Source organism: Eptatretus burgeri, chromosome 8, assembly GCF_056783735.1.
Source record: "Eptatretus burgeri isolate ZD-2024b chromosome 8, Ebu_testis_v1, whole genome shotgun sequence".
Taxonomy (NCBI): Eukaryota; Metazoa; Chordata; class Myxini; order Myxiniformes; family Myxinidae; genus Eptatretus; species Eptatretus burgeri.
The window spans coordinates 96,300,957-96,328,422 of NC_140968.1; the positions used below are offsets into that span (position 1 = coordinate 96,300,957).

The following is a 27,466-nucleotide window of genomic DNA, read 5'->3' on the forward strand; positions in this document are numbered from 1 at the left end:
TGCAGATTTAGTATCAGGGTAATAAAACTAATGATCCAATTTAAGGCAAAGGGAATGTGAAATAGCTGTGTGAGTTGCTGGTGCCAATAACTGTCTGCCCCACCTTAAACAATGGCAGACATATTCCATCAATCCACTCAAGCTGGAGTCTCGGCAGCTCATCTTTCCTGTTTCGGTCGAAGATAGCCTGCAGACAGTTACATGGCATACGTAACGCATTCCTTTTGCAGTCAGATTAAGCTGATTCCTGTGTATGAATGCAGTTTTACTTATATGATTACATCTTGATTTATCACATTCATTTAGCTTTAAAAATTCTTACTGTCGCTCTGTGTCGATGTATGTGTCAAGCTGTCTGTTTGTTTATCTGTCAATCATTTTCTTTCCTGTTGACAGGCATTATTCCATCACCAATTTAGTGGAGTTAAAGTATTGTTAGCACATCCACTGCACAGTGGAACACAGATGGGGTTTTGCAATCAGTGTGTGTGTGTGTGTGTGTGTGTGTGTGTGTGTGTGTGTGTGTGTGTGTGTGTGTGTGTGTGTGTGTCCAGGCTATAACGTTTTACACCATTGGAGCTTTTGTCTTCAAATATTCAAAAAACCTTTATTATGGGAACATGGAGAAAACTCGAGTTTAATAAACTTTACTTTTTTTTTTTAGATGTTGTTTTCGTCAAGTTTAGTTCACGTACAAAGCGGATTCACGTACAAAGTTGAATTTTAAGATGCTTTCTAGTTCCCTATTTTTTATTTTTCTATCCATCTGTCAGGCCATGGACTAACCAATGACTGTTCTATATCCAATGAGCCATAAAACCCCTTAAACACAAGCCAAACAAATATACAATTAGAATAAGCAAAGCTTTTCCATTGAAATCGTTTTCCAACATACCAAGTAGATTTCATAACAAGATTATCTGAATGAATGTTGAATTTATGCTTCATTCACAGGGATCTAGCATTGAATGAAAAAAACAGTGCTAATTTTCAATATCATGTCATCATTGTGCTAAAAGTTGTTCCGAACGGTATGTATTCACACGGAAATGTACTTCATCCAAAACAGGCATGTTTCACCACAAAAAGATGACCAACTTATCAAAATTGTACACCCTTTGGATGATTAACAAGAAACTGTGACGTCTTTGTTGGCAGCAGGCCATAGGGCATGCAGCATAATCAGGTGGCCAGTATTGGTCATGGTCAGATGGTCCGCAGCCTTGTTTGCAGATTGAAAAAGCCAAAATCATTGCAGGCATTTGGCATGAACACGTGACCCCGGAATTAACAGCTGCTTGAAAACCAGTGGCTGCATTCAAGTCTATTTTAGGCAATGCAACCTATCACTGAAGTATGCTGGCAGTGTTCATTATTTTCTTTGACTGGAATTCATTCATTTAATTCTGGTGGTGGAAGGAAGTAAGCACGATTCAATAGATAATTTTCTGAGTCCTAACGTTGCCAATGCCATCTTATTGATCACTGCTCATCCTTATTTTACAGGCTCTGTACAGACCGTCGGTTCTGCTGAAGCATTTACTGGCTCAGGTTACAACCCTGAATGGGTCACCACTCCGATGAAGGATACTTGACTGGGTGTGCAGGAATTTGGAATTTGGCCAGGATACCGGTGACATCTCACCTACTTTTCCCGAAGGACACTGTGGGACCTTCAAAGTCCACCAACTAATGCTGGCAGATGAAGTAGTAGTAGTAGTAGTAGTAGTAGTAGTAGTAGTAGTAGTAGTAGTAGTAGTAGTAGTAGTAGTAGTAGTAGTAGTAGTAGTAGTAACAGTGCACACATCTAATGTATAAAGCTCTTTCTAACCATTGACTGATTGCATCTCTGACTTGCTGACTCACTGACTGATATTAAAGATAGGTGCCTTCCAGGTGAGGTGACGTAGAAAGCTGAAATTTTGCATGCTCATGGACATCAAAGCCAGTACACCGGGAAAAAATCACAGAATCGTCGGACAACATCCAAAAATGAAAATATAAATAAATGAAGAAAAAAATGCAGGTGAGCAACCTGAGACAATGGGGAAGCATGGTAATTTTGTGTGCCGATGGACACCGAAGCTGATACACCAGGACAAAATCACAGAACTGTCCGAAAGCATCCATAAATGAAAATATAAATAAATGAAAAAAAATTATGAAAATAAATGAATGAAAAAAAATGCAGGTGAGGAACCTGACAATTATTTTTTTTTGTATACACTGTTGAGGCTCGTATGAGAGCTAACACATAAATGTACAACAAGGGGAACAGGAGACAAGAGGTGCAGGAGAGGGAAGGAAAAAACAGTGGGGAACAGAGACATTCGGAGATCTGTGGAAGGGAGAGGGATGGGGCGGGGAACATGGGGTGTACAAGATGGACACTACAGGGACTTTCAGGTCCTTACATGACAGGGGCTTTCAGGAAGTAAAGCAGGGAATTTGAAGGAGGTGGGTTTGGGGTGGATTAGCGGGGGGTAGAAAACATCGTGGTTTTGGATGGGGGAAAATAAGAGATGGTGGTGAACAACTGTTTTGAAGATCTGGAGGGAAGAGTGGGATTGAAGCGAGTGTGGGAGTTTGTTCCAAATTTGGGAATAAAAGAGGAAAGACTGAAGGTGGGTAGTGATCCTTGATTTTGCTAGTTTTACCAGAAGGGGGTTGCTGGTGGACCTTGATCACCCTGCAGAAATATGGGAGGGGAGGGGGGACATATTGAAGACAGAGCAGGGGGGGAGGGGCGAGACCTGAGAGGAGATGGTAGAAGACAGAAAGACCACAGACCTGCCTGCAGTGAGAGAGTGAAAGACCCAAAGACAGCCTCATCGTGGGAGATACCAATGATCCTAAATGTCTGGTTTCCACAGCGTGAAGCCTAGAAAGTTGAGAGCACCAGCCCAAAGGGCAGAGCAGTACTCCATCAGGCTGTGGACGAAAGCTTTGTATGTGGTCAGGAGCTCAGGTGTGCCAAGGAAGGACTTTGCACGATGGGGGATGCCCAGTTAAGTCGGCGACTGGCTTTGGAGGCCAGCTTGGAAATGTGGCTTTCCCAGGAAAGATCATGGCAGAAGCTTGACTGAAAGGACTTCTTCAAGAGAATTGTTGGGAAAGTAGATGGGGGAGGGTTTCCAGACGGTCCTTTCGGAGAGACATAGTGAGTGTGTGAGGGGAAGCACGGTAATTTTGTGTGCCAACGGACATCAAAGCCTATACAACAGGAAAATCACATTACCGTCGGAAAGCACTGTAGATGAAAATATAAATAAATGAAAAAAAAATAAAGAAAACGGAAATGCAGGTGAGTGACCTGAGAATGTGTAAGCATACCCCGCGAGTATGTAAGTGTGCTGTCTGTCCGTGCGTTTGTATGTTTGCACGATTGGCTATGTCCTGTTTTTGGCAGCTGCTTCTAGCATGGAAAGCTCACCGTTCAAGAAGAAAAAATGCATGATACCAAACAAGATACATTTTAAATGTATAAATACATCATGGAATCGTACTTTGTTCATAAACATTGTGTTAAGATATGGCCTTGAGGTACACACACTCACATCTAAACTGTCTAGCCTGGGTTCAAATCTTAACCCAGCTAATAAGTTGTCCTCCTGGTGTTTCTCAGACCGGGTGAATCATCATTGTGTGTACCCTTCCTCCAATGGACGTTAAACTGGGCATCTCATCAACCAACATTATTTGGTGGATGTTAAAGATCCTCACAGTGTTCTACACGGTGTGGGTGAGTGATTGCTGGCAACGTGGCCAGATTACAAATTCCTGCCTGAAGGCAATGGCAAACCACCCAGTATAACCCATACTCAGGAAGCTGCTTCGACAGTACCAATGCTCTTTGACAGACTACGAGGATTATCACAAAGTTTAACATACCATCTCAGCATTGTTAATAACAGAAGCTTACACTGAAAGTCTTTGAATAAAGGTTGTATTGTTAATCATTTAATTAAAGAAAAACCGACATTTAGCATTGTATAATCATTTAGCACCTAAAAATAGCATTTAATAGGTCCAACATAAGCCTAAAGGTAATTATCGGAAGACTCAATGATGTAATTTGTTAAGAGTTAGGGCTTCCGCAACAAAAGGATAGAGCATGGACATGGGGAGAGAGAGGAGAGAGAGGGGAGTGTGGAAAAGGGGAGGGGAGAATGGGAAAGAGATAGGGGATGGGGAAGACAGAGGAGAGTGGGAGAGAGAGGTGAGGATGTGGGGGGGGGAGGAGTGAGGAGGGTGGGAGAGAGAGAGAGAAAGAAGGGGAGGGATGGAAGAGAGGAGGAGAGAGCGAGGGAGAGAGAGGAGGTTAGAGAGAAGGGGGGAAGTTTCCTTCTGTATCCATCCTGTGAATCTCATTCCTCTCCATCCCATTGTTTGTGAGGATTAGGGTTAGGGTTGGCAACTGTCATTGGTTGGCAACTATTGTGCAGGCTTGATGGGCCAAATGGTCTCTTTCTGTGTTGAAGTTCCTTGGAAGGGAAGTCATCTAATATATTGTTACGGCTGTGGAAATTCGCAGAGCACCATATAGGTCCTTAGATCAGTCATATCGATAAGTCTGTGTTCAGATAGATTTCCCCACCGATGTCTAAGGGCTTTATTTGTGTAACTGGGCTGTGATCTTTGAGTTAGCCGTTTTTCTTTTGCTATCGTTATTTTGATCAACTGCTTCACAACAACCACCTCCGCCACCAACATTGCTCTCCACAACCGCCCTCACACAACCACCTTCTCCACAACGCCAACCACAGCCACCAACTCCTTAACCGCATCCCCCCCAATACCAACAACGAAACAACATCGCTTCACCTTCAACTCCGCGGGCGCCACCATCTTTGCGCCGGCCACGGCAAGATCGCTGCAAACAAACGCGGGGCTTTCCTTGTTGCCAGCGACGGTGATTTCTACCACGTCCGCTCTCCCTTCAGCGTCGATGATCTCTACCACGTCCGCTCGCTCCAAGCTTCGCCTCGGAATTCGGATCAGGAGATCAAGAGGGGCGGAGCCAGTGGGGGTCAGAGGGGAAAGAGCGGAGATCAAACCTCGCCTCACGAACCTTATAAAAAAGCGCGCAGAGCGCCAGTTCAGCAGTCGGTCGGGGTTTGGAGCGGTGTGAAGAGCGGAGTTCGAGTCCAGTGGAGGGCAGTGGAAGTCCGGGTTCGCCGAGGAGACGGAGTTGGGAGCACAGCAGGCCAGCTGTGCCACGCAGAACTGCGCGTTCACGTGGGATGTGGGGAGAGCCGGAGAGAGGTCACCAGCCAGCATCAAATGGTCCACGGTGATCGGGCTTCGGGACAGTCCGAGCAGTGCTGAGGGACAGACGGCCTCTTAAAGAGAGCATCAACTCTGAAAGAGCAAAAGACCCATTCGTTCCTCTGAGGCGTTGCCGGCTGGGCCCGAATCACCAGGCCGTCGGATGGGGCCTGGGCCAGACCGCGGTCACGACAGCTGCCGTGGGGACGGGACGTCGTGGATCGCCCCAGCGAGGAACCTCGAAGGTGAAAGTAACCAGCCCAGCCTCGCGGAGCTTCTGCGGTCATCACAGCTCCGTGAAATAAAGACCCAAGAGGTCCAGTCTACCCCTCGTCTTTCTTGGGGTTTTCTCTTTGTTGCTTTTGAATGAATGTTGTGGCGCCATGTCCATAAGTCGAACTGTCGATAAGTGACTGTACAAAATAAATAGACGGTGGTAGCTCTTTGTCTTGCTCGCATCTTGTCCCTACCCCCATTCATTGCCTGATTGAATACGTGCATTGTTTGCATGCATGACTGCATAACCGCATCTTTGACTGTATACGTGCATGTTTGGTTGTGAAATAAATGTGCTTGTTCAAATGTTAACCCGTTCGTTGCATCCTTTCCCTAATTGAACTGCCATATTGCACTCAGAATATAGTTGGTTGTTAAATAGCCGATGAAGTGATCGGGTCCAATGGGGCTGCGCGATAATACCCCGCTCGGTTATCCCAAAAGGAAGCGAGCTGCTTAAGCGGCTCATTTACAAGCGGCCCCGTTGAGGTACAATCTCTCGGTAATCTACCCACGCGAGTAATTAGGTAAATCGAAGATTTGGCGATCGGACCCTGTAGCGCGCGGGTAGAGTATGGACAAGGTTGTGGTGTGGTTCAAAACACACCCGTGGCTGGTTTTCGGCATTGATCCGGAAAGCCGCAACTGGATTGTCCATTCGGTGGGCGAAGCGGCCGCTATTGGTTAAACGCGGTCGCTCGCACGCCGGCGGGCGAGAATCCACAACAATATATTGCCAACTGTGGTGTCTGTACGGGCGTTTGTCTGTCTCCCGTTCACAGCGGTCACTTACCGCGCTACATTTTAAAAGCTCAGCATTCACTTTTGAAATGATGAGTGAACAGGCACGAATAATGTTGATGCAAAATTCTATTTTGCAACCAGGAAAGCTTGCCCTCTTTTTAGACATATCCAACCTCTGCCACCTGATGTTGCACCACCATTTCACAGTGGTGTAACATCAGGTGTTTCAAAAAAAGTGGACTGTTTGAACGTTTTAGTGTAGAAAAATTACAAAAGGTCGCAAGTTCAGTCATACATTAATGGAAAGCATCCACCATGCCATTTTCAAATCACTCATTATGCTGCTTGTAATTGACATTTTCAATGTGTGTTCCACCTCTATTCAAGCAGACTTTGATCCTGACTCCAAAATTCTCCACAACTCCTCTGCAAGTGGCTGGAGTGGTATCCTGATGGTAGTCCTCCACCTCCTGCTTCAGGATAGCCAGGTTTCGAGATTTGTTGGTGTAAACTTGACCTTTGGCAGCACCCCAAATAAAAAATCCAATGGATTCAAATCTGGGCTGTGGTGCACCCACTCATATGCTATGCCTAAGCTACTGACACGATTTCCAAACAGCTGGTGAAGCAAGTTGATGGTTTCACCTGCAGTGTGTGGTCTGACTTGGTTTGGAGACTGAAGTTCAATGAGATCAGTGTGGAATCAGTGTAAGACCTCATGCTACCACTCGCTGTTGACTGTCACGATTTTACCATTAATGTCCTCGAACCAATATGGTCCCAGCATACCCCATCTTGCATTCAATGCACAGTAGCAAATGTACTTGGGGCCCTTGAGAGACATCTCAGACACCTCCTCAGGAGGATCAGCAACCCAGCAGATGTTGTTGTGATTGTTGATAGCCTGATGCAAATCGAAGTGTGCTTCATCACTGAACCACAAGGAGTTGATCCAATTTGGGTACCTTTCCATTTGGTCACTGAACCAATCACACATTGTTACTCAGCTTGCCATGTCATTCAGACTTAGTTCATGTCTTCCAGATATGATGTAGGGATCGAGCTTGAGTTCAGAAGTGAGAATGTGCTATGCAGATGAGGCTGATTATTACCATGCCCAAGGAGTTGCTGTAGGTGTGTCCAATAAGCTGACTAGTATGATAATTGAGGTAACCCCGGTCAGTGAGCGTATTATGAGATGAAGGATTAGTCACTCCTTGGGTGTCGTTTCCCTGGTCTCTCTGTATATGCTCCGACTGAGGCGAGTGACCTCACCGTGAAGGATGCATTCTATGCCAAGCTCGAATCTGTGGTTGATCAGTGCCCCAGGTGAGATACTCTTCGAGTCTTGGTGGATTTCAATGCATCGACTGGAACTGACAGGGCTGGTTATGAGACAAGTGTTAGTCCCCATTGGTCTGCAACTGTCAACCAGAATTGCACTAAGTTCCTTGACTTTGCAAGAAGTCATGGACTTAGGGTGGCTGGTTCATGGTTTCAGCATTGACAGACTCATTGCTGGACTTGGTATTCCAACGCTGGTGGTGTGGCAAAGGAGATTGACCATGTGCTCGTTGATGGTCACTGTAGGATTATCCAGAACTGCAGGGTCTACTGGAGTGCTCAGTTCCTCAATACCGACCACAGGCTTGTTGTAGCAACTCTGAAGTTGCAACTTAAATTTGTGAGAATAGCACCTAGGCTGGATGTTGGCAAGCTCAAGGATGAGAGGGTAGCTGAGGAGTTTGCGAACAAGCTGAGTGGGGATTTGGGGAATCCTGAAGAGTTGTGGAGTGCCTTCAAGACCACCGTCCTTGATGTTGTCTGGTCGATGTCTTGGAACTCACCATAGGGTGAAGAAGAATTTTGTCTCTCAAAGGACACTGGATAACATTGACCACAGTCACAGTGCCAGGCTTAATGGCAGTGCTGAGCTGTTCAGGGAGCTGAGGTGTAAAATGGACGTGTGCCAAGGGTGGACAAAGAGGCCTATGTGCGAGGAATCTATGAGGGGGTAGAGAATTCACCTGTAGTCAAGTGATTCTCGTCCTGCTTACAGGGGAATTTACGCATTGCGTTCATCCAAGCCCCTCCCTCGGTATACTGCAGTTAGAGCGGAGGGTGGTGGGCTCTTGACAGAGGAGTCCAAAGTGAAGGTCCGCTGGGCCGGTTACTTTGAGTGGCTGTTCCAGACTGATCCACCAGCAGTCGAATTGGATGCCAGGAGTGTTACTATCCCTATTGTTGACCCTCCAATCAACTGTGAAAACACAGGCTGCGGTGAACCGGTTAAAATGGGGTAAAGCTCCAGGGATCTGTGGCATCCATGCTGAACTTCTCAAGGCTGGTGGAAATGCTGTACTCATGTCGTTGCATGCAGTTCTTTGCTCTGCCTGGAACACAGGCATCATCCCAACTGACTGGAAGAGGGGCCTTGTTGTCCCTGTCTGGAAAGGGAAGGATGATCGCCAAGACTGCAACAACTACCGAGGGGTGACGCTGCTCTCAGTAACCAGGGAAGGTCTTTGCTTGGATAATTCTTGATTGGATTCGCCACCATCTGCTTGAGCACCAGCGTCCAGAGCAGTCAGGCTTTACACGAAAGAGGTCAACGATTGACCGTATCCTTGCTCTTTGGGTCCTCACTGAATGAGACGAGAGTTTCGGCAGGGGCTGCTTGGAACCTATGTTTTCTGCCAAGCGTTCGATCCAGTGAATCGGGATGCCCTCTGGAGGATTCTTGGTCTTCGTGGGGTGCCACCAAAATGGATCATCCTGATGTCTGAACTAAACTCTGCTGCTGAGAATGCTGTGAGATGTGGTGGTACCATCTCTGACTTATTTCCAGTTGTTAATGGAGTTCATCGGGGGTGTGTACTGTCCCCCACACTTTTCAGCACTTGTATGGACTGTATTTTGGGAAGGATGTCAGAGAGATCAAGCTGCGGTGTATTGTTTGGGAATGTGAAGATCTCTGACCTTGAATTCGCAAATGATGCAGATGGTGTTTGGGTAAATTTAAACACCACTTTGGAAGATAATTTAGGGGGTGCTCATCACAAAAAAAAATAAAAATGATCCTCACAAAAATGGTGGTGTGCCATCTTGGTCAGCCCTGTGTGAGCTCGCTGGGGTCTTCAGACGCCATTTTGTTTGGCCTGCTCAACAATGCCTTGACGTGGAACAGGCTGCAGCAGTTTCTTCACGTTAAAGCGCTGAAATGTTTTGCCACTTTCCTCACTCATATCGTCAAATGCCTCATCTACATACCTACACATCACTGAATACACCGCTTTTGTAAGTGCGACAGTTTTCAAATTAGCTTACAGTGATTTAATGCATTATTTGATATCATTTTCCATGATGGACTGTCACGGACTAATTAAAAGTATATCATCGAAATATGATTTTGGCTTTGAGGATGGGTTCTCAGGCAGTAAATAAGTGTCAAAATTTGGAGTGAAATCTGAAAAAGTTAAGAAATTTGCGATGTTTTTGTTTTTGCGAGTGTCAGTCATTACCAATCAGCTTGCTATCGCTTACCAAGCCAGCCGTTCCTTATCAAACATTTCATTGGAGTGCTTGCTGGAGTGCTTCAGCCACTTAGTGAGTGCACAACAAGCTGCTAAGTTTTTTGTTTGCAAGCCATGGCAATGCATGGAAAAAGTACCCGCACCATCACTCTGCACTGTCCCTCCACTCAACGCAACCCAATATACATCTATCGATGGAAGAAGTTTAGGCCCCACCCACCTGCGTTGGGCCCCGCGGTGTCATTCCGCGTCTCCGGCAGTGCCTCGCCCACTCAAAATGTTGTGCAATTTTTCGGGTTTTTTTCACGACATCGCATTGTTTCACCTTTTTGTGAGATCTGCTTTCATTATTCCACCCATCACTTCAACATAGATACATATAAAAACAACGTCCATCGACCTCATTTTCGGAGTTCCACCATGTTGGTTTGAGCTGTGAAAAGCATTGACTGACATTTTGTGTTTTCTGTGGCTTCATATATTTCTGATTTTAATTTTGGAAATTTCCACTTGAATTCCTCTTTTAAAGATATGTTTAAAGGTAAACCTTCGTGTTTGTTGTTTTGGTGTGTGTGTGTGTGTGTGTGTGTGTGTGTGTGTGTGTGTGTGTGTGTGTGTGTGTGTGTGTGTGTGTGTGTGTGTGTGTGTTACCAAAATGGAACTTGGAACAGGCTGTGATGCCTCAGTCAAAACAGTCCACTCACAAGTGCTCATACAAGCAGGGACGGATTTTTCAATAGGCAACATAGGCCATTGGCCTAGGGCCCACCAGTAACTGGGGGCCCAACGTGGACTTGTGGGTTCTCTGATCGGTTTCCTTGTGTGCATTGTATTTCATTGTAATTTATTCTGCTTCAATTTCATTGTATTTTTCCATTATTCCGATGTGTAAGATGTACATGATATGGAACTTGATTTACTTTGATGTACTTGATATGGAACTAATTTGATTAAAAATTATTAATGTGTTACATTATGTTGTAATTCTTTTTTTTACATTACAATATTACGAGATATATATATATATATATATATATATATATATATATATATATATATATATATATATATATATATATATATATATATATATACATATATACATATATATATATACATATATACATATATATATATATACATATACATATATACATATACATATACATACATATACATATACATATATATATATATATATATATATATATATATATATATATATATATATATATATATTGTTACGAATTCGCGCCCGCCGGCCTGCGATCGGCCGCTTTCCACTAATTGCAAATGCGTCGCCCACCAGATGGACAATTCAGTCGTGACTTTCCGGAGCTAACGCCGGAACCCTGTCACGGGTGGGTCTTTCAACCCCATCACGGCCGTGCCAATTGTCAACCCGCGCAAGATAGGGTCACTCGCCGAACTCGATATACCTAAGTACCTGCGCGGGCAGTCGACCGGGTGACCGTACCTCGCCGCAGGTCGGCTGGGGACACGAACCGCTTCAGCGGTCCGTTCCGTTCTACAGCGATAACCGAGCGGGTATTATCGCCGACCTCGACGGATCCGATTCTCCTTACCGGGTGTTTAAAACCCAGCTATTTATTCCCTGATGCAAGATGGCATTCCAATGGGGTGAAAGGAGGACGTGACGAACGGGATACATTTCACAAGCAAGTACATTTATTATTTACCTACAACACACGCAAGGAATCATGCATGTATGTACAAGCAAGGCAAATAGAAAGCAATACAACCGAGTATGAGCAAGGATCAATGTACAGGCACAGTTACTTAGACAGGTCTACTTAATAGACACGGCGCCACAGCATGCACTCAAAAACAAAGGAAAAGACCCCCTCATAGACAAGGAGGTAGACGGGGTCCGTGGACCGTTATGTCTGTGAGCCTTGGCTGACCGAATAGGCCCACGAGACCGATGCAGGTTACCTGCCCACGCCCCCTCGGTGGTCGGCCAGTCGTGACGTCCCATCCCCACAGCAGTTAGTGTGGCCGCGCCTGATTCCGGGCCTCCCGCGTGGCCGGCAAGCTCTCTCCGGCGCTCCTCACCCGGACGTGCAGGTTCGCACCACACAGCCGGCAGAGCTGCGCCTTCAGTCCGCGTCTCCGATGCACAGGTCGCTCCACCGGACCACCAAAGACAAGTGAGTCATGAACCACAAAGAGCGGGGAGGCGAGTGAACCACGAGCAGAGAAAGCAGCGAGAGCCTAGACCACAGGGAGACCGCTCGAGCCTCGAGTGCCGTCCACCTTCAATAACACGGGGCTCCGCCCTTCGCCCAACCCCGTTTTTGGCTCCACCTTCCTTCCAGTAGCTTCTCCCAAAGGGGCGTTCCTCGACTCCTACCGCGTCACACCGCGCATCCACCAATTGGGAGCGAACTGCCTCGCCCCTTCTCGTGCCAGCCGCGGAGAAGAAAGGGCGCGAAAACCCACGCACTCGTGCAGGTTTCCTTGTTGTTCTTCACTCCGCGTGCTCGGACCCCTTTTCGATGCGACGAAAAGGGTCGTAGCGTGATCTGTCAGTTCAAAATAACAATAGAAAAATAAAAACCCACCTCAAAGGGTCACAGCCTGATGAACACGAAGAATTCCCTCAAAACAACGGTGGGGAAACCTATCTGAACACTCACTTGCCAGGATAACTGATCTAAGGAACCTTTATGGTGTTCTGCGAATTTCCACAGGCGTTACAAAATATATATATATATATATATATATATATATATATATATATATATATATATATATATATATATATATATATATATATATATATATATATATATATATATATATATATGCCTGGTGTTAGCACAGTGGTTAGGGCAGCGGCTTGGGATGCAAAAGGTCCTGAGTTCAATTCCCGTTGGGCCACTGAATTAATACACCAGGGGGTTGACTCAGCCTGTCATCCTTCTGAGGTCGGCGAAATGAGTACCAGTGTACTGGGCCGGTGTATACCCTGGTGAAAATAGATGTACCATATCCCTGTGCCGTAAGAGGAGACCAGGGTTGCGTCAGGAAGGGCATCCGGCGTAAAACATGTGCCAAATCACTATGCGGATCATACGGTTGATCCGCTGTGGCGACCCCGAATGGGACCAGGCGAAAGAAGAAGAAGAAGATATATATATATATATATATATATATATATATATATATATATATATATATATATATATATATATATATATATATATATATATATTGTTACGTTTGAGGGGGGGTATGCATTCAAAGGGTAATTAGGATGTTTAATTAGGTATGCCATGCTGTTCGAGTTTACCAGGATCTCAATGTAATAAGTAGCAATTCAGTGGTGATAAGTTCTCTAGTAAATGTTAATTTCTTCAAGGGGGAAATGATAATTGTCACGTAATTAGATAGGGATACGGGATAGTGTAAGTGTGTCTGCGTAAACCCCTTTTAGTATTCTCTGGAGGCTGGCCATGACGTCACAGGACAGTGCTGCAGATGGCTCCGCCCTGTGATCACGAGTGGCGGAAGGCGACGGCGTTGGGCCAATAAACGGCTCGATTGGAAGTGACGAGGACGGGAGGATAAAAAGGTTCTGTTCAGGGTCGAAAAGGGAGAGGAAGATCGGGACAAAAAGATCGTGTTTTTTGGGGTGGAGGTTGTTGTGCGGAGAGCGTGCTTGTTGTTGCGCGGATTCGATCCTTTTTTTTATCGTGTCTTGGAGCCTTGCTGAGCCTCGTGCCTCACCTTGGTTGGCTCTGGGGTTCTGCTGACTCGGAGTATGGGGTCGAACGGCGGGCGGACCTGCCTCCCTCTCCTGCTCGCAACTTGGCGCCAGAACTGGTTCCCTGGCAGCTGTGAGTGGACTTGGGCCAGGACCAGGAGGTCGACAGCACCACGGTGTCTCCTGCCCCCCTGACGAGAGCAAGGCCAGCTCGTCCGACGCCAATCCAGGGACAGTTGCGTCCACACCACGGTCCAGCCTGACCACCAGAAATAGCTACGTTTTGTGTGTGTGTGTGTGTGTGTGTGTGTGTGTGTGTGTGTGTGTGTGTGTGTGTGTGTGTGTGTGTGTGTGTGTGTGTGTGTGTGTGTGTACTTGGCGCCTTAGACGGTTTGAGATTTGTATATTCATTGGAATTGTCTGTGTTTTCCCCACGCCCGATCCCACACCATCCCGTCGAATCACCCCGGATCCCTCTTCTTGCCGAGTCTTGTTATTTCTGGTTAATAATAAAAACAAATAAACATCATCAACTCACTGAAAAGCGACTCGTGCCACCTTCCTCGTCCCGTTTGCGGTAGAGCGATTAGAACCGCCATGTTTGGGTTGTAAATAAATAAACCGCCTCCATCGTTTCGGCTCATTCTACGTTGGCGGGACTGTTCAAGTCCCGTGGACGTCACATTGGTGTCAGGGTGTTGGATGTTCGAACCCCTCTAAATTATATTTGGTGTCGGGAGAATATACCAAGATTAAAATCTCGCCACGAATTGGAATATAAAATTACTACAGGAAAGCGCGCGAGCGCGGGAAAATTTTGACGGGATTTTTCAAATTAAATTTAATTGGCGGCAAACGGGACTTCTGCACCATGGCGGATGTGCAGATGTTTGAGGAGGAAGGCCACGTGTCTGGCAGCGAGTCGGGGGAAGAAGGGAGAGACGGGGGTAGGGTTGGAACCTCCCCCATTCTGAGCGTGGACCGTGCTTCATGGCCCGTAACGGGGCCGGCAGCACGGGAAACCGGCACGATGTCGATCTGGACAATGTTGGAACGTTTAATGAGTGCAATGACGGCACAGGGGGCAAAAATGACAGATCAATTGAGGGTAATGGGGGTACAGTTGGGTGCACGGATTGATTTAATGAGGGATGAATTGGGGGAAAAGATGGAGAAAATGAAAACTGAGATGCAGGAGTGTGTGGATGTTAAATTGGGAGAAATACAAAGTAAATTCGAGGATAGATTGGAAGAAACAAAGGTAGAAATTACATTGGAGGGGGAAAATATACAAAAAAAATTGGTAGATAAAATTGATGCAACGAACATTCGGGTTGATAAAGTGGATGAAATCCTGGAATGTCATCGTGCCTATGTGGATGCTCGTATGCAGCTGCAAGTTGAAGAGTGGGGAGAGCTGAGGAAGCAAGGGATGAATTTGGCGGAGGAGGTAAAAGGATTGGAGGCTCGTTTGGACGAACAAGATAAAATTATGAGCCAAGATGAAGTCTTGGATAAAGGCCTGGTAGAGCCGTCTTTTGTAAGTAGAGTGTCCGAGTTGGTTGAGGAGCAGCTACAAACTCGCGACGGAGCCTTGGAGGAGGTTGTGCGGGCCCAGAAGATCCTGCGGGAAGAGGTGAATCGGTCCATTCAACGTTTGGAACAGGAGGCAAAATTGATCCATGAGACCCTCACCACAAAACATATTTGGCCACAGTGGGCTCCGAAATTGGATACGCAGCCACAAGGGTGTTTGATCCCTGGGCTGGATTCGGACAAGGGAGAAACTGAGAAGCGGGCCACCGTAAAAGTGATCCCCCTGGTAAATTTCGACGGGTCAGGGAGCGTTGAAGCTTTTCTGACGCAATTTTTAGTGCATTTCCCGACTAAACGGGTGGAATGAGCAGGAACGTACAGGGAATTTGGTGGCAACGTTGCGGGGACCAGCCGCAGATGTGTTAAACGTGATCGCGGAGGGGATGTTGACCAGCTCCCACATTTGCGAGGCATTGAGCAGTCGGTTTGGGTTCGCGGCAAACTGTGATCTGGTGCGGGCCCAGCTCCAGCACCGCAGATTAAAGCCGGGTGAGACAGTGCAGGAGCTGGCACAGGACATTTACCAATCAGTCAGGATCGCGTATCGGGACCTTACAGTGGAAGCGTGGGACAGACTGGCACTAGAGAAATTTTTAGCTGCTCTTCCTGACCCTGAGGTCCGAGCGCTAGTGGAGTTACAGGATCCACCCACCGTTCACCGAGCGGCCGAGTGCGCGGCCAGGCTGGCCTCGTGGAGTCGGCCGGGTCGGGTTCCAGAGAGGCCATCGGTGACGATCCGACAGGCGGAGATCCAGGATCAAGGAGAGGGGCTGGGAGAAATTGGCATTACCCAAATGTTTCAGGAAATTTGCCAGAAACCGTCAAGTTTGATAAAGGGTAATCCGGTCGTTAGTGCGCCAAAGCGGCGGGGTCCAGCCCAGCCAATAGAGCAATTCGATTATGGCCGAGGGGGTCCGGAACCGGAAGAGACATTTCACCGATACTCACGGGGGCCTTTTATGGGGAGTTGTTTACGGTGCGGGCGAAGAGGACACATGCAACAATATTGCCGGTACCCGGCGATGGAGGGACCCTCCAATAGACTTTTAGACTCGGAGAGGGTGAATCCTCCTGCTGAACCGCCAGGTCTATCCGAGATGCCCTTTCAGAGGTCGGGTCCGGAGATCACTATTGGGGGTCGGGGAGACTAGATTGGGCTGAGCATATACAGCCATGCTCGGCTGCTGAGATTGTGGCGAAGTGCCCTCCTTTGGTGGAAAAAAATGAATTGTGGGAAAATTGGCATGGGTTTGTAAGTTCTGCTGGGTTTTAGAGTGACAATCGGGACAGTGGGTAATTGGTAACAAAGCGGGCACGAGTGGCTGTCCAATGGCTGGTGTGTGGATCGGGTGAGGAGAAGCGCTGTGTGAGTTGCTTCAAGTTAAGAAGTGAAATGTATGGTGCACACATTGATTTTTATTGGACATGGTGTGGTAACAGGGAAGGTCATGGTCAGTGAAGTGTTAGAAATGCAGGTGTCACATGTAAGGCCGATGGGGTGGGGGAGTCATGTGGGTTTTGTGGGTGGGGATGATGTGCTTGTCCACAGGGATTGCTGAAGCTCACGGTGAGCGGGAATTGTGACCCCCTTCAAGGAGATTCACCCCTGGTGACTAATGGTGGCAGTGTCTGGAGGCAACTGGGAGAGGGTCTGGTTGGGCGACCAAGGCGGGTAGGACCTTGGCGACCCAGGAAGGCCAGAGGAGCCAGTGAGACCCCTTCCAGTGTGTTGTACGGGATGAGAGCTGATGGCAACCAGGGGGGTGGGAATCAAAGGGAGCGGGGCGGAGAAACGTCTGGGTTGGACTAAAGCTTACCTGTGGGCATGGTTGCACCTGAGATGCCCCCATAATCTTGTGGTAACCCACCCCACGGCCACGACGGGATTCAGCCTGCATGATTAAAATGAGGACCATGACCTAGAAATGTGATGATGACCATGGTGTGAGTGTTGTGAAGATGTATGAGTCCCACTCGATCCCACACAACTTGACATGTGCAGCAAGGGCATGATGTCCGCATAATTTTGGGGCAAGCAAATTTGAAAATTGGCTCCCCAGGTAACGCTGGGTCTATTAGCATCCACTGGGGGAGGCGGTCAAGTGTAAATATCCCGTGAATAGTGTCGTTAAGGCTTAGAGTAGGAATGTAAAGTATAAGTGTTGTGTTTTTGTGGAACCTTTTGTTTCCCCTCCTCAGATCACTGGAAGAGTGCTGGGCAAGAGCGATGATCCAGAGGATGGAGTGCAACTTCGCTCAGTGCTCTCATGTGATAAAATAAAAAAATAATAAAAAATAAAAATAAAAATGAATGATTGTTTTTTTTTTTTTTTTTTTTTTTTTTTTTTTTTTTTGTATACCTTGGTCGAGGCTCGTATGAGAGCTAACACACAACTCACAGCAAGGAGGCATGAGACAAGAGGGGTGGGAGTGGAAGGGACAAAACATTGGGGAACAGACACAGGTGAACTGTGGAAGGGAGAGGGATGGGGATGGGACGGGGAACATGGCGAGGAGAAGATGGACATTACAGGGACTTTCAGGAAGGAAAGCAGGAGAATTGAAGGAAGTGGGCATGGGTGGATTATCGGGGGTAGAAAAGATCGAGGATTTGGATGGGGGAAGATAAGAGGTGGTGGTGAACAGCTGTTTTGAAAGCCTGGAGGGAAGAATGGGAAAGAATAGAGTGAGGAAGTTTATTCCCAAGGCAGGAAAAAGAGGAATGAAAGAGTGAAGATGAGCAGTGATTCGTGATTTTGGTAGTTTTACCAGAAGGGGGTTGTTGGCGGACCTTGAGCGCCCTGTGGAAATGTGGTTGGGACAAATCGCAGAGAGAGCAGGGGGGCAAGGCTGGAGAGGAGTCGGTAGAAGACAGAAAGACCACCGACCAACCTGCGGTGATTGAGTGAGAGGCCCAAAGACTCAGCTTCATTGCGGGAGATGCCAATGATCTTAAAAGCCCTGGTTTCGACAGCGTGAAGTCGAGAAAGGTGGGAGGCAGGAGCACCAGCCCAGAGGGGAGAGCAGTACTCCATCAGGCTACGGACAAAAGCTTTGTAAGTAGTCAGGAGCTCAAGAGGGCCGAGGAAGGACTTTGCACGACGGAGGATTCCCAGTCGGCGACTGGCTTTTGAGGCAAGGTTGGAAATGTGACTTTCCCAGGAAAGGTCATGGCAGATAGTGAGACCCAGAAGCTTGAAAGAAAAGACTTCTTCCAGAGGATTGTTGAGAAAGTGGATGGGGGTTTTGTAAACGGTCCTTTCGAAGAGACATAGTGAGAGTGTGAGATTTGTGTGGATTGAAAGACATGTTCCACGTGTTGGACCAGTTTGTGATTTTATCCAGATCTGCAGTGAGCGAAGAAGCTGCTGCTTGCCGGTCTGAGGGATGACAGATGGTACGGCAGAGGGTGGAGTCATCGGCAAAGAGAAATAGAGGATTTTCCAGAGAGTCCGAGAGATCATTGATGAAAACCAGAAAAAGAACAGGGCCCAGAACGCTACCTTGAGGAACTCCAGCCTGCACAGGAAGAGGGGATGAAAGAACTCCATTTAGGGCCACACGTTGACTGCGACAGGAGAGGAAGTCTGCGAGCCATGAGTGGAGATGGCCTTGAATACCATGGGAAGAGAGTTTGGTGAGTAGGGCAGGGTGCCAGACTGTGTCAAAAGCACGTGATATGTCCAGGGATACGGCTCGGATTTCCTGTCTGGCATTGAGGACCTCCATCCATTGATGGGAGAGCAGTAGCAGCATATCCAGGGTAGAGTGACCTGGTCTGAAACCAAATTGATGATTGGAAATCAAGCCATTGGAGAAGAGGAAGGATTTCATGTCTGAAGCAATGATGGATTCCATAACCTTGCTGATGATTGGGAGAAGGCTGATTGGTCTGTAGTTACAGGGATCTGTTTTTGCACCTTTTTTATGCAGGGCAGTGATGTTAGCAGATTTCCAAGCAGATGGCAGATGACCTTGGGAAAATGAGAGGGTGAATAGAAAATGAGAGGGTTTAGGCGAGGATAAGGCCATAAGGGGGTGCATTAAGCAGGATAGGTAAGTTAGCTGCGACTCGCTGCCCATTGCCCCTCCTACTTTATTTCGTTAGGTTAAATAGGTGTGAGTCAGTAAGTGTTAAGGCTGGTACGGTTGCGCCTGTGATATACCTTGCAGGAGCTGCGGTACCAGAGGAGGGGGCAGTGTTACGTTTGGGGGGGGGTATGCATTCAAAGGGTAATTGGGATGTTTAATTCGGTATGCCATGCTGTTCGAGTTTACCAGGATCTCGATGTAATAAGTAGCAATTCATTGGTGATAAGTTGTCTAGTAAATGTTCATTTTTTCAAGGGGGAAATGATAATTGTCACGTAATTAGATTGGGATACGGGATAGGGTAAGTGTGTCTGCGTAACCCCCTTTTAGTATTATCTGGAGGCTGGCCGTGACGTCACAGGACAGTGCTGCGGATGGCTCCGCCCCGTGATCACGATTGGCGGAAGGCGATGGCGGTGGGCCAATAAACGGCTCGATTGGAAGTGACGAGGACGGGAGGATAAAAAGGTTCTGTTCGGGGTCGAAAAGGGAGAGGAAGAAGATCGGGACAAAAAGATCGTGTTTTTTGGGGTGGAGGTTGTTGTGCGGAGAGCGTGCTTGTTGTTGCGTGGATTCGATCCTTTTTTCATCGTGTCTTGGAGCCTTGCTGAGCCTCGTCCCTCACCTTGGTTGGCTCTGGGATTCTGCTGACTCGGAGTACGGGGTCGAACGGCGGGCGGACCTGCCTCCCTCTCCTGCTCGCAACTTGCGCCAGAACTGGTTCCCTTGTGGCTGTGAGCGGACTTGGGCCAGGACCAGGAGGTCGACAGCACCACGGTTTCTCCTGCCCCTGACGAGAGCAAGGCCAGCTCGTCCGACGCCAATCCAGGGACAGTTGCGTCCACACCACGGTCCAGCCTGACCACCAGAAATAGCTACGTTTTGTGTGTGTGTGTGTGTACTTGGCGCCTTAGAGGGTTTGAGATTTGTATATTCATTGGAATTGTCTGTGTTTTCCACACGCCCGATCCCACACCATCCCGTCGAATCGCCCCGGATCCCTCTTCTTGCCGAGTCTTGTTATTTCTGGTTAATAATAAAAACAAATAAACATCATCAACTCATTGAAAAGCGACTCGTGCCACCTTCCTCGTCCCGTTTGCGGTAGAGCGATTAGAACCGCCATGTTTGGGTTGTAAATAAATAAACCGCCTCCATCATTTCGGCTCATTCTATGTTGGCGGGACTGTTCAAGTCCCGTGGACGTCACAATATATATATATATATATATATATATATATATATATATATATATATATATATATATATATATATATATATGTAAAATTTTGGGAGGGGGGCACTGATGAGGTTTGGCCTTGGGCCCACAAGCAAGTAAATCCAGTCCTACATACAGGAGATATTGTTTATCTATATGTCTTCTATAGTGTTTCCTGGCAAAGCCAGGTCCCTCCTTTCACCCCACCTCCCTCTGTACCCTGACTCCCCACCCCTTCTCCTCCCTTCCCCGCCCTTCCTTCCCCCAACTTCTCTCTCCGGACTCCCACCCCACCCTTTCCCTCTTAACACTACACCCCTTCCCCTGTGTATCATGAAGCACCACTCCAGGTGGGAGCGGGTATTATAAGTCCCCACCCTTTACAGTCCAGTATTCCTGTCCTCACGTTTTCCAGTGCGGTGAGGTGTTTTGAATTACACAGAGAGACATATTTTGGAGAAGCATTTTGAATTACACGTTTGAATAAGGATAACAACATAACCCTCCTGGCCACTCCTGTAGTTAGTTAAAATTGCCTATTTTGAAAAGAAAGAAATTGTGCTGGGGTATGGAGTATGTAATGACATCACAAACACCCTTATCCTGGTGCTTCGAGTTATAAAAATATGAAGAAGAGTAATTGATATATTTTCCTTTTTAATTTTTTTTACAGTTGTTAATTTTGTCAAGTTCAGTTTGAGTACAGAGCCGAGGTGGGTGGGCTTTGTACTTTGAGATGCTTTGTCACTATTATTATTATTATTTATTATGGTAAAAGCAGTGTAGTAGTCCTATATATGCAATCACAAGAGGCTTCTATGCTAACCAAGCAAGATTTTATTCTTAGTTTTGTCTCAAGAGTGGGCTGGTTTTGCCTCAAATGAGCAATTATAATTGTAATATAATACAATTATAGAATTATATAATATAATAATATATTATATAATTGTATAATTATAGCAATTATATAATAATAATTATTATCGAACCAATATTGAATCAAAATAAACTCGTTGTTTTACCAGAAATGAAAACACATATTCATTCATTCTTTACTTCTCTCACATTTGAGCTGCAGTTATATTGATACATAGAAACCGACAAATGTATGGCTTGAAGACAATAAAAAAAATAACACCGTATTCAACTTTGACCACCTTCTGGAACTGTTAGGAGGTCACTAAAAATTATACTTCTGACAATTTATTGCTCATGTGAATGCATTCTTAACTGAAGTTCATACTTTTACTTTTGCATCCTGTTCATAACTAATCATTTTGGTATATTTTGCACTTGTAATGCATCAGTAAAGGCATGAGGCCTGGTGTAGGCTTAGTGGTTTGGGTGGCTGGCTTGGGATCTCAGGGTCGTGAGTTCAAGCCCCTGTTGGGCTGTTGAATTAACACGAGGTAGGGTTGCCTCAACCTGTCGTCCTTTAGACTAAGTTGGCAAAATAAGTACCAGCATGCTGCTTTTTGGAGGCATTGCTTCAGCAGCACAGCCATGCCTTCAGAGGATGATGCAGCCAAGCAGCCACAGGCTGAATATGAATAAATAAATGAGTAAGGGTGTTTGTGCTGTCATTACATACTCCATACCCCAGCAGAATTTCTTTCTTTTCAAAAATAGGCAAATAATGAATATGATTTATGGTTCAAGTGTGGAGTTGTTTTAATTACATCCTGAGTTGCAAAGAAGAATAATACATCTGTTCACATTGTTTATGTGGTGCCCTTAAGTGCTGGTGTGACTTCTCATAATTGAAGAGAAGTCCATCAACGTACTAATGTCATCAATTGGCAACAGATGTTGGGTAACCAGCCTCCAGGTAAAAATGACAGTGAAACTTTTGTTTACATATTACATATGTTTTCTGTTGTTTATGTATATTTTCTGCAAAAAAAGAAGAAAAAAAAGAAAAATATTAATGATGTTTCCACAGCTCCGTGACATGCTTTGTAAGGATTTATGAACACGTTTTCATTTCCCCTACTAGAACAGCACTCGGTATAGCGCATATTTCTGCCAGGCTGAACAATTTACATTTTGCATCCCACTGAGAGGCTGGATCTGCATCCAGACATGAACCAAAATCTAATCGGCTTGTTCTTGTCACCTGCCCAACTCATTCAGAAAGTTTTGTCAGAATTCATCTGTAAATTTTTTGAAATATAGTGCTACAGTGGCCTGCGAAAGTATTCACCCCATACCAATAATGCCAAATTTGTATGAATTATGCATTATGCAGAAACAATTTTTCCAAAGGAACTTTTAAATTCATAACTGAAGAGATCAACCTAAACACTGTGATAGTTGAAGGAAGTTCCACGTCAGGAATACCTGAAAAAACATAAACAAATCAAAATTCACTGGTTGTAAAAGTATTCAACCCCTAAGGTCAGCACTTGGTGGAAGCAACTTTTGCAGCAATGACTGCTGTGAATCTTTTTGGGTAGGTCTCTATCAGCTTTGCACAGTGAGATGGTGAAATGTTTGCCCATTCTTCAAGTGAAAATTTCTCTCGTTCTGGGGATCATCAATGGACTGCAATCTTCAAGTCTGACCATCAATGTTCAATTGGGTTCAAGTCAGGACTTTGACTGGGTCACTCAAGAACATTTACTTTCTTCTTATTCAGCCACTCCAGTGTGCCTTGGATCATTGTCCTGCTGAAATGTGAATCTCCTACCCAGTTTCAGATTTATGGCTGCCTCAAGCAGGTTTTCATCAAGGATTCTCCTGTACTTTGCACCATCCACTGTCCCATATTTCCTGAAAAGCTTGGCAGTCGCTGCTGATGAAAAGCAGCCCTATAACATGATGCTGCCACTACCATGCTTGACAATAGGGATGGTGTGACTGGGTGGTGTGCAGGGTTAGCCTTGTGTCAGACATAACACTGAATTAAGACCAAAAATTTCAATTTTTGTCTCATCTGACCACAAAAATTTTCTCCACATGTCTGCAATATCATTAAGATGCTTTTTCACAAACTCCATACAAGCTTTTAGAGGCGTCTTTTTCAGTAATGGCTTCTTTTTTGCTTCCTGTCCATAGAGGCCAGCTTTGTGAAGGGAACGGGACATTGTTAATTGATGAACACTGACCCCCATATCAGACATAAAGCCCTGCAGATCTTTCAAAGTCATTGTTGGATTTACAGTGACATCCCAAACCAGTTTCCTGCTTGCCCGGCTGCTGAGTTTGGATGTGCGACCTAATCTGGGTAGTCTCTCTGTGGTATGATACGTCTTCTACTTCTTAATCATGGATTTAATCATACTCAAAGGGATATTTAGTGACTTTAAATCTTCTTATAACCCTCTCCTGAACGGTGCTTCTCCACCACTATATGTCTGACTTCCTTGGTCATCATGTTTGCCTTGTTGGTTGACCAAGTGAGTTGCACCTTAAAACTCCTTTGATAAGTGAGGGAACTCAATTTTTATGTTAAACCACTGATTACATACAGGTGAAATCTATTACACTTATTTTTTTAACTTTTCAAACAAATAATTTGCTCATGAAGTGATTTAGGGTTAATCAGGCAAAGGGTTTGAGTACATACGCAACTGAAAATCATCTGATTTTTCTCTGTTAATTTAACTTATTCACCTATTTCTGAATTTTTTTGCTTTATCACTTTGGAGTAGTTTGTGAAGACTTTATGCATTAAGTTTGATTTGAAAGCATCATGAAACGAGATGGTATTCATAGAATACGTACCCCTATGCAGTGTTGAGAAGGACTTGGTGCGAGCCAACTGTTCTGGTGGCAAATTTGTAATTGCATCTATCTACACTTCTGAGGCTGATAAAGATGCCAGAATAGATCGATAACGTATTTTTTCACCAGCCGAGCACAATAAAGGCTGAAGCGATTACATTTATTTAAATTTCTAACATGAGAAAGTGACATTGTCTCTGGGCATATGGGCTTTGTTTACTTCACCATGTAAATTCTGAGGGGGCATGCATCATCTAAGTAATATGCACTATATCAAATGATCATGTAATGTGGAAAAGTTTCAATTTCCTCTGTTGAACGGTTTTCGATGTACACTCGATATGCGCTACATCAAATGGTCATGCTCACGAGTGTGGGTTAATAAGCACAGGTGGCATAAAAATGTGAAAACTTTGGAGGGGGTGAATGCTTTTGCAGGCCACTGTATATATCGTTTTTGTGTCCACCTCTCAATGGTGAAGTCTCACTTAAAAAATTATCGTATCCGGATTGGGATCTTCACCAAAATCTCATCAATTTGTCGGTGTCACACACCCTACTTGTCCACCAAGTTTCGTCCGAATCAGTCCATAACATTTTGAGATATTCTGCTCACGGAGAAAAAGACAGACAAACAAACGGACAGACATAAGTGAAAACACAACCTCCATCCACCTTTGGTAATGAACTCAACAACTGCTTATCCTTCGGTGGTGTGTTTTGGTTTCATCTTGTTTCAGAAAGCTACATGTACTCAACTACGATGTTCTTTTGATCACTAAGTATACTTAAAATTTGCTCTCGATAGTTCACTACACAATTAAACAACCACTTCCCTAGTACAATTACTTCCTGGCTAAGTTAGTAAATTTTTAATGAGGTCTCATAAAGAATGTGCTGTTTTGCAAACAAAAAGTAAATCCTAATTGTGTATCATAAAACACAACGTATTTACATTTTATTGCCGATGGGAAAGAACTACAGCATCGTTTAGCAATGTTTCTGGTGGCCCTGCAGCACAGCACGATTAGTATATAGTTATTTGCAGTGATGTAATGACATGATCATTGCAATTACGTACCACATACAGTATTCCTACACAAAATAGAAAATATTGTGACCTCCCTCCATCCCTTTTTATTTCTAAACAAGGTCAAGGTTCATGGAAGAGTGAGATCCAGAGGGTAAAAAGGGAATGAACGAAGATTGACACAGTGGGGTCAAAGTTTGACACAATAAGTACGAGAATTAATGAACAGGAAAAAAAGTGTGGGAGGAAACACTGCCCTCACTCCCCCACACCCCCAGGAATACCTCTGGGTACTGCTTCCCCTCCACTCCGACCTCATGTTTATGTGTGTGTTATACCGTCCACCAAACAGTGATGACTCCATTTACATCTTGCTCTCCAAAAACATGGACCAACTTCTATCTTCTCATCCCAACTCTCTCTTCCTCACATTTGGTGACTTCAATTGTCATCATGCCAGTTGACTGGGTGGGGGTACCTCTCACCTATGGCACTTCAGCAAAAGACTTTTGTGACTCATTGGGACTGACATAATCTGTCAACTTCGTGACCTGGATCTTAACCGACAGTACTCCATCTCTTCTGGATCCGATTTTGACCAATTTCCCTGAAAATATCTGCTTTCTTCCTCCGCTCCAATCGGTTCATCTGACCAGATGCTTGTCAAAGTGGATATCTCTCTGGCTGTTATTAGAGAACCACCTCAATGCCATCGAGTCTGGTATTTCACTCAAGCCGACTGGCTGTGTCTTCAAGCAGCCATCAAACTTCTAGATTGGTCTCCCATCGCTACTTTCTCCGACATCAACTCGTCTGGGAATTCTTTCAAAGAAGCTTCCTCTCTCATGCATAGATTTCTCCCCTCTTATCTTCAGTTGTCCTATCCTTCCTCACACCCATGGTACACTGAAGCTTGCGGCGAGCAGTTGGCCTGAACCAACTTGCGTTCACCTCGTGGAAGGCAAATCCAACTGAAGGCAATCTCAGTTCCTTCCACAAAACTCGGAACAAGTGTGTCGACCCTCAGGAGAGTCAGGAAACAACAACTTTCTGAATTCAAGTCTGAACTTTCAAACCTGTCTCCTTCCTCTAAATCCTGGTGGCATTTAGTTAAGTCTATTTCTGGTGTATGTTCCCCATCCACCCCCTTCCTTACTTCAAATGGCCGCATTGCTGACACTGCACGTGAAAAGGCTGAATGCCTAAACTCAGTGTTTGCTTTTAAATCCTGTGTCCCAAACCCATCGCATTTTTCGCAACCACCTTACCCAGTCATACCCAGCTCTCCCCGGACTCTGTGTCCTTTTCTCCTGACAAGGTGGAGAGCTTGCTGTCAAACCTCAACTCAGATTCTGGAACCGGTCCAGATGGCATCAGCCCACATGTCCTCAAAACCTGCTCTTCTGCTCTTGCTCACCCTCTCTCTGTTCTATTCACCCTTTCATTTGCCCAAGGTCATCTGCCATCTGCTTGAAAATCAGCAAACATCACTGTTCTGCATTAAAAAAACAAGGAGCAAAAACAGATCCCTGCAACTACAGACCAATCAGCCTTCTCCCAATCATCAGCATGGTTATGGAATCCATAATCGCTTCAGACATTAAATCCTTCCTCTTCTCCAATGGCTTGATTTCTGATCATCAATTTGGATTCAGACCAGGTCACACTACCCTGAACATGCTGCTTCTACTCTCCCCAAAATGGATGGAGATCCTCAATGCTACACATGAAATCAGAGCCATATCCCTCGACATATCGCATGCTTTTGACACAGTCTGGCACCCCGCCTTGCTCACCAAACTCTCTTCCTATGATATCCAAGACCATCTCCACTCATGGCTCACAGACTTCGTCTCCTGTCGCAGCCAACGTGTGGCCCTAACTGGAGTTTTCTCATCCCCTCTTCGTGTCCAGGCTGGAGTTTCTCAAGGCAGAGTTCTGGGCCCTGTTCTTTTCCTGGTTTTCAGCAATGATCTCTCTGACTCTCTGGAAAATCCACTTTCTCTCTTTGCTGATGACTCCACCCTCTGCTGTACCATCTTTTATCCCTCAGATCGGCAAGTAGCAGCCTCTTCACTCTCTGTAGATCTGGATAAAATCAACAAACTGGTCCAACATGTGGAACATAACAACATATCTTTCAATCCTGACAAATCTCACACTCTCACTCTGTCTCTCCAAAACGACCACCTGGAAATCCCCCCCCCCCCATCTGCTTTCTAAACAATCCTCTTGAAGAAGTCCTTTCATTC

The 27,466-nt window shown here is 45.6% G+C and overlaps 2 protein-coding genes across 5 annotated transcripts in view; one reads left to right on the forward strand and one right to left on the reverse strand.

The window, feature by feature from the left end:
• PDE11A (phosphodiesterase 11A) overlaps window positions 1-27,466 on the reverse strand; it is a 324,082-nt gene that overhangs the window by 8,043 nt on the left and 288,573 nt on the right. For all 4 annotated transcript variants that reach the window (XR_015061190.1, XM_085893118.1, XM_085893115.1 and 1 more), the window contains exon 20: window positions 104-187. Coding sequence is in view for 3 of the 4 variants with exons in the window: in XM_085893118.1 (XP_085749244.1) it covers window positions 104-187 (84 nt within the window). In the remaining variant the exon portion in view is untranslated. The remainder of the gene's footprint in view (window positions 1-103; window positions 188-27,466) is intronic.
• Window positions 1-27,466, forward strand: part of LOC147022331 (uncharacterized) — a 69,957-nt gene that overhangs the window by 2,863 nt on the left and 39,628 nt on the right. The window lies entirely within an intron of this gene.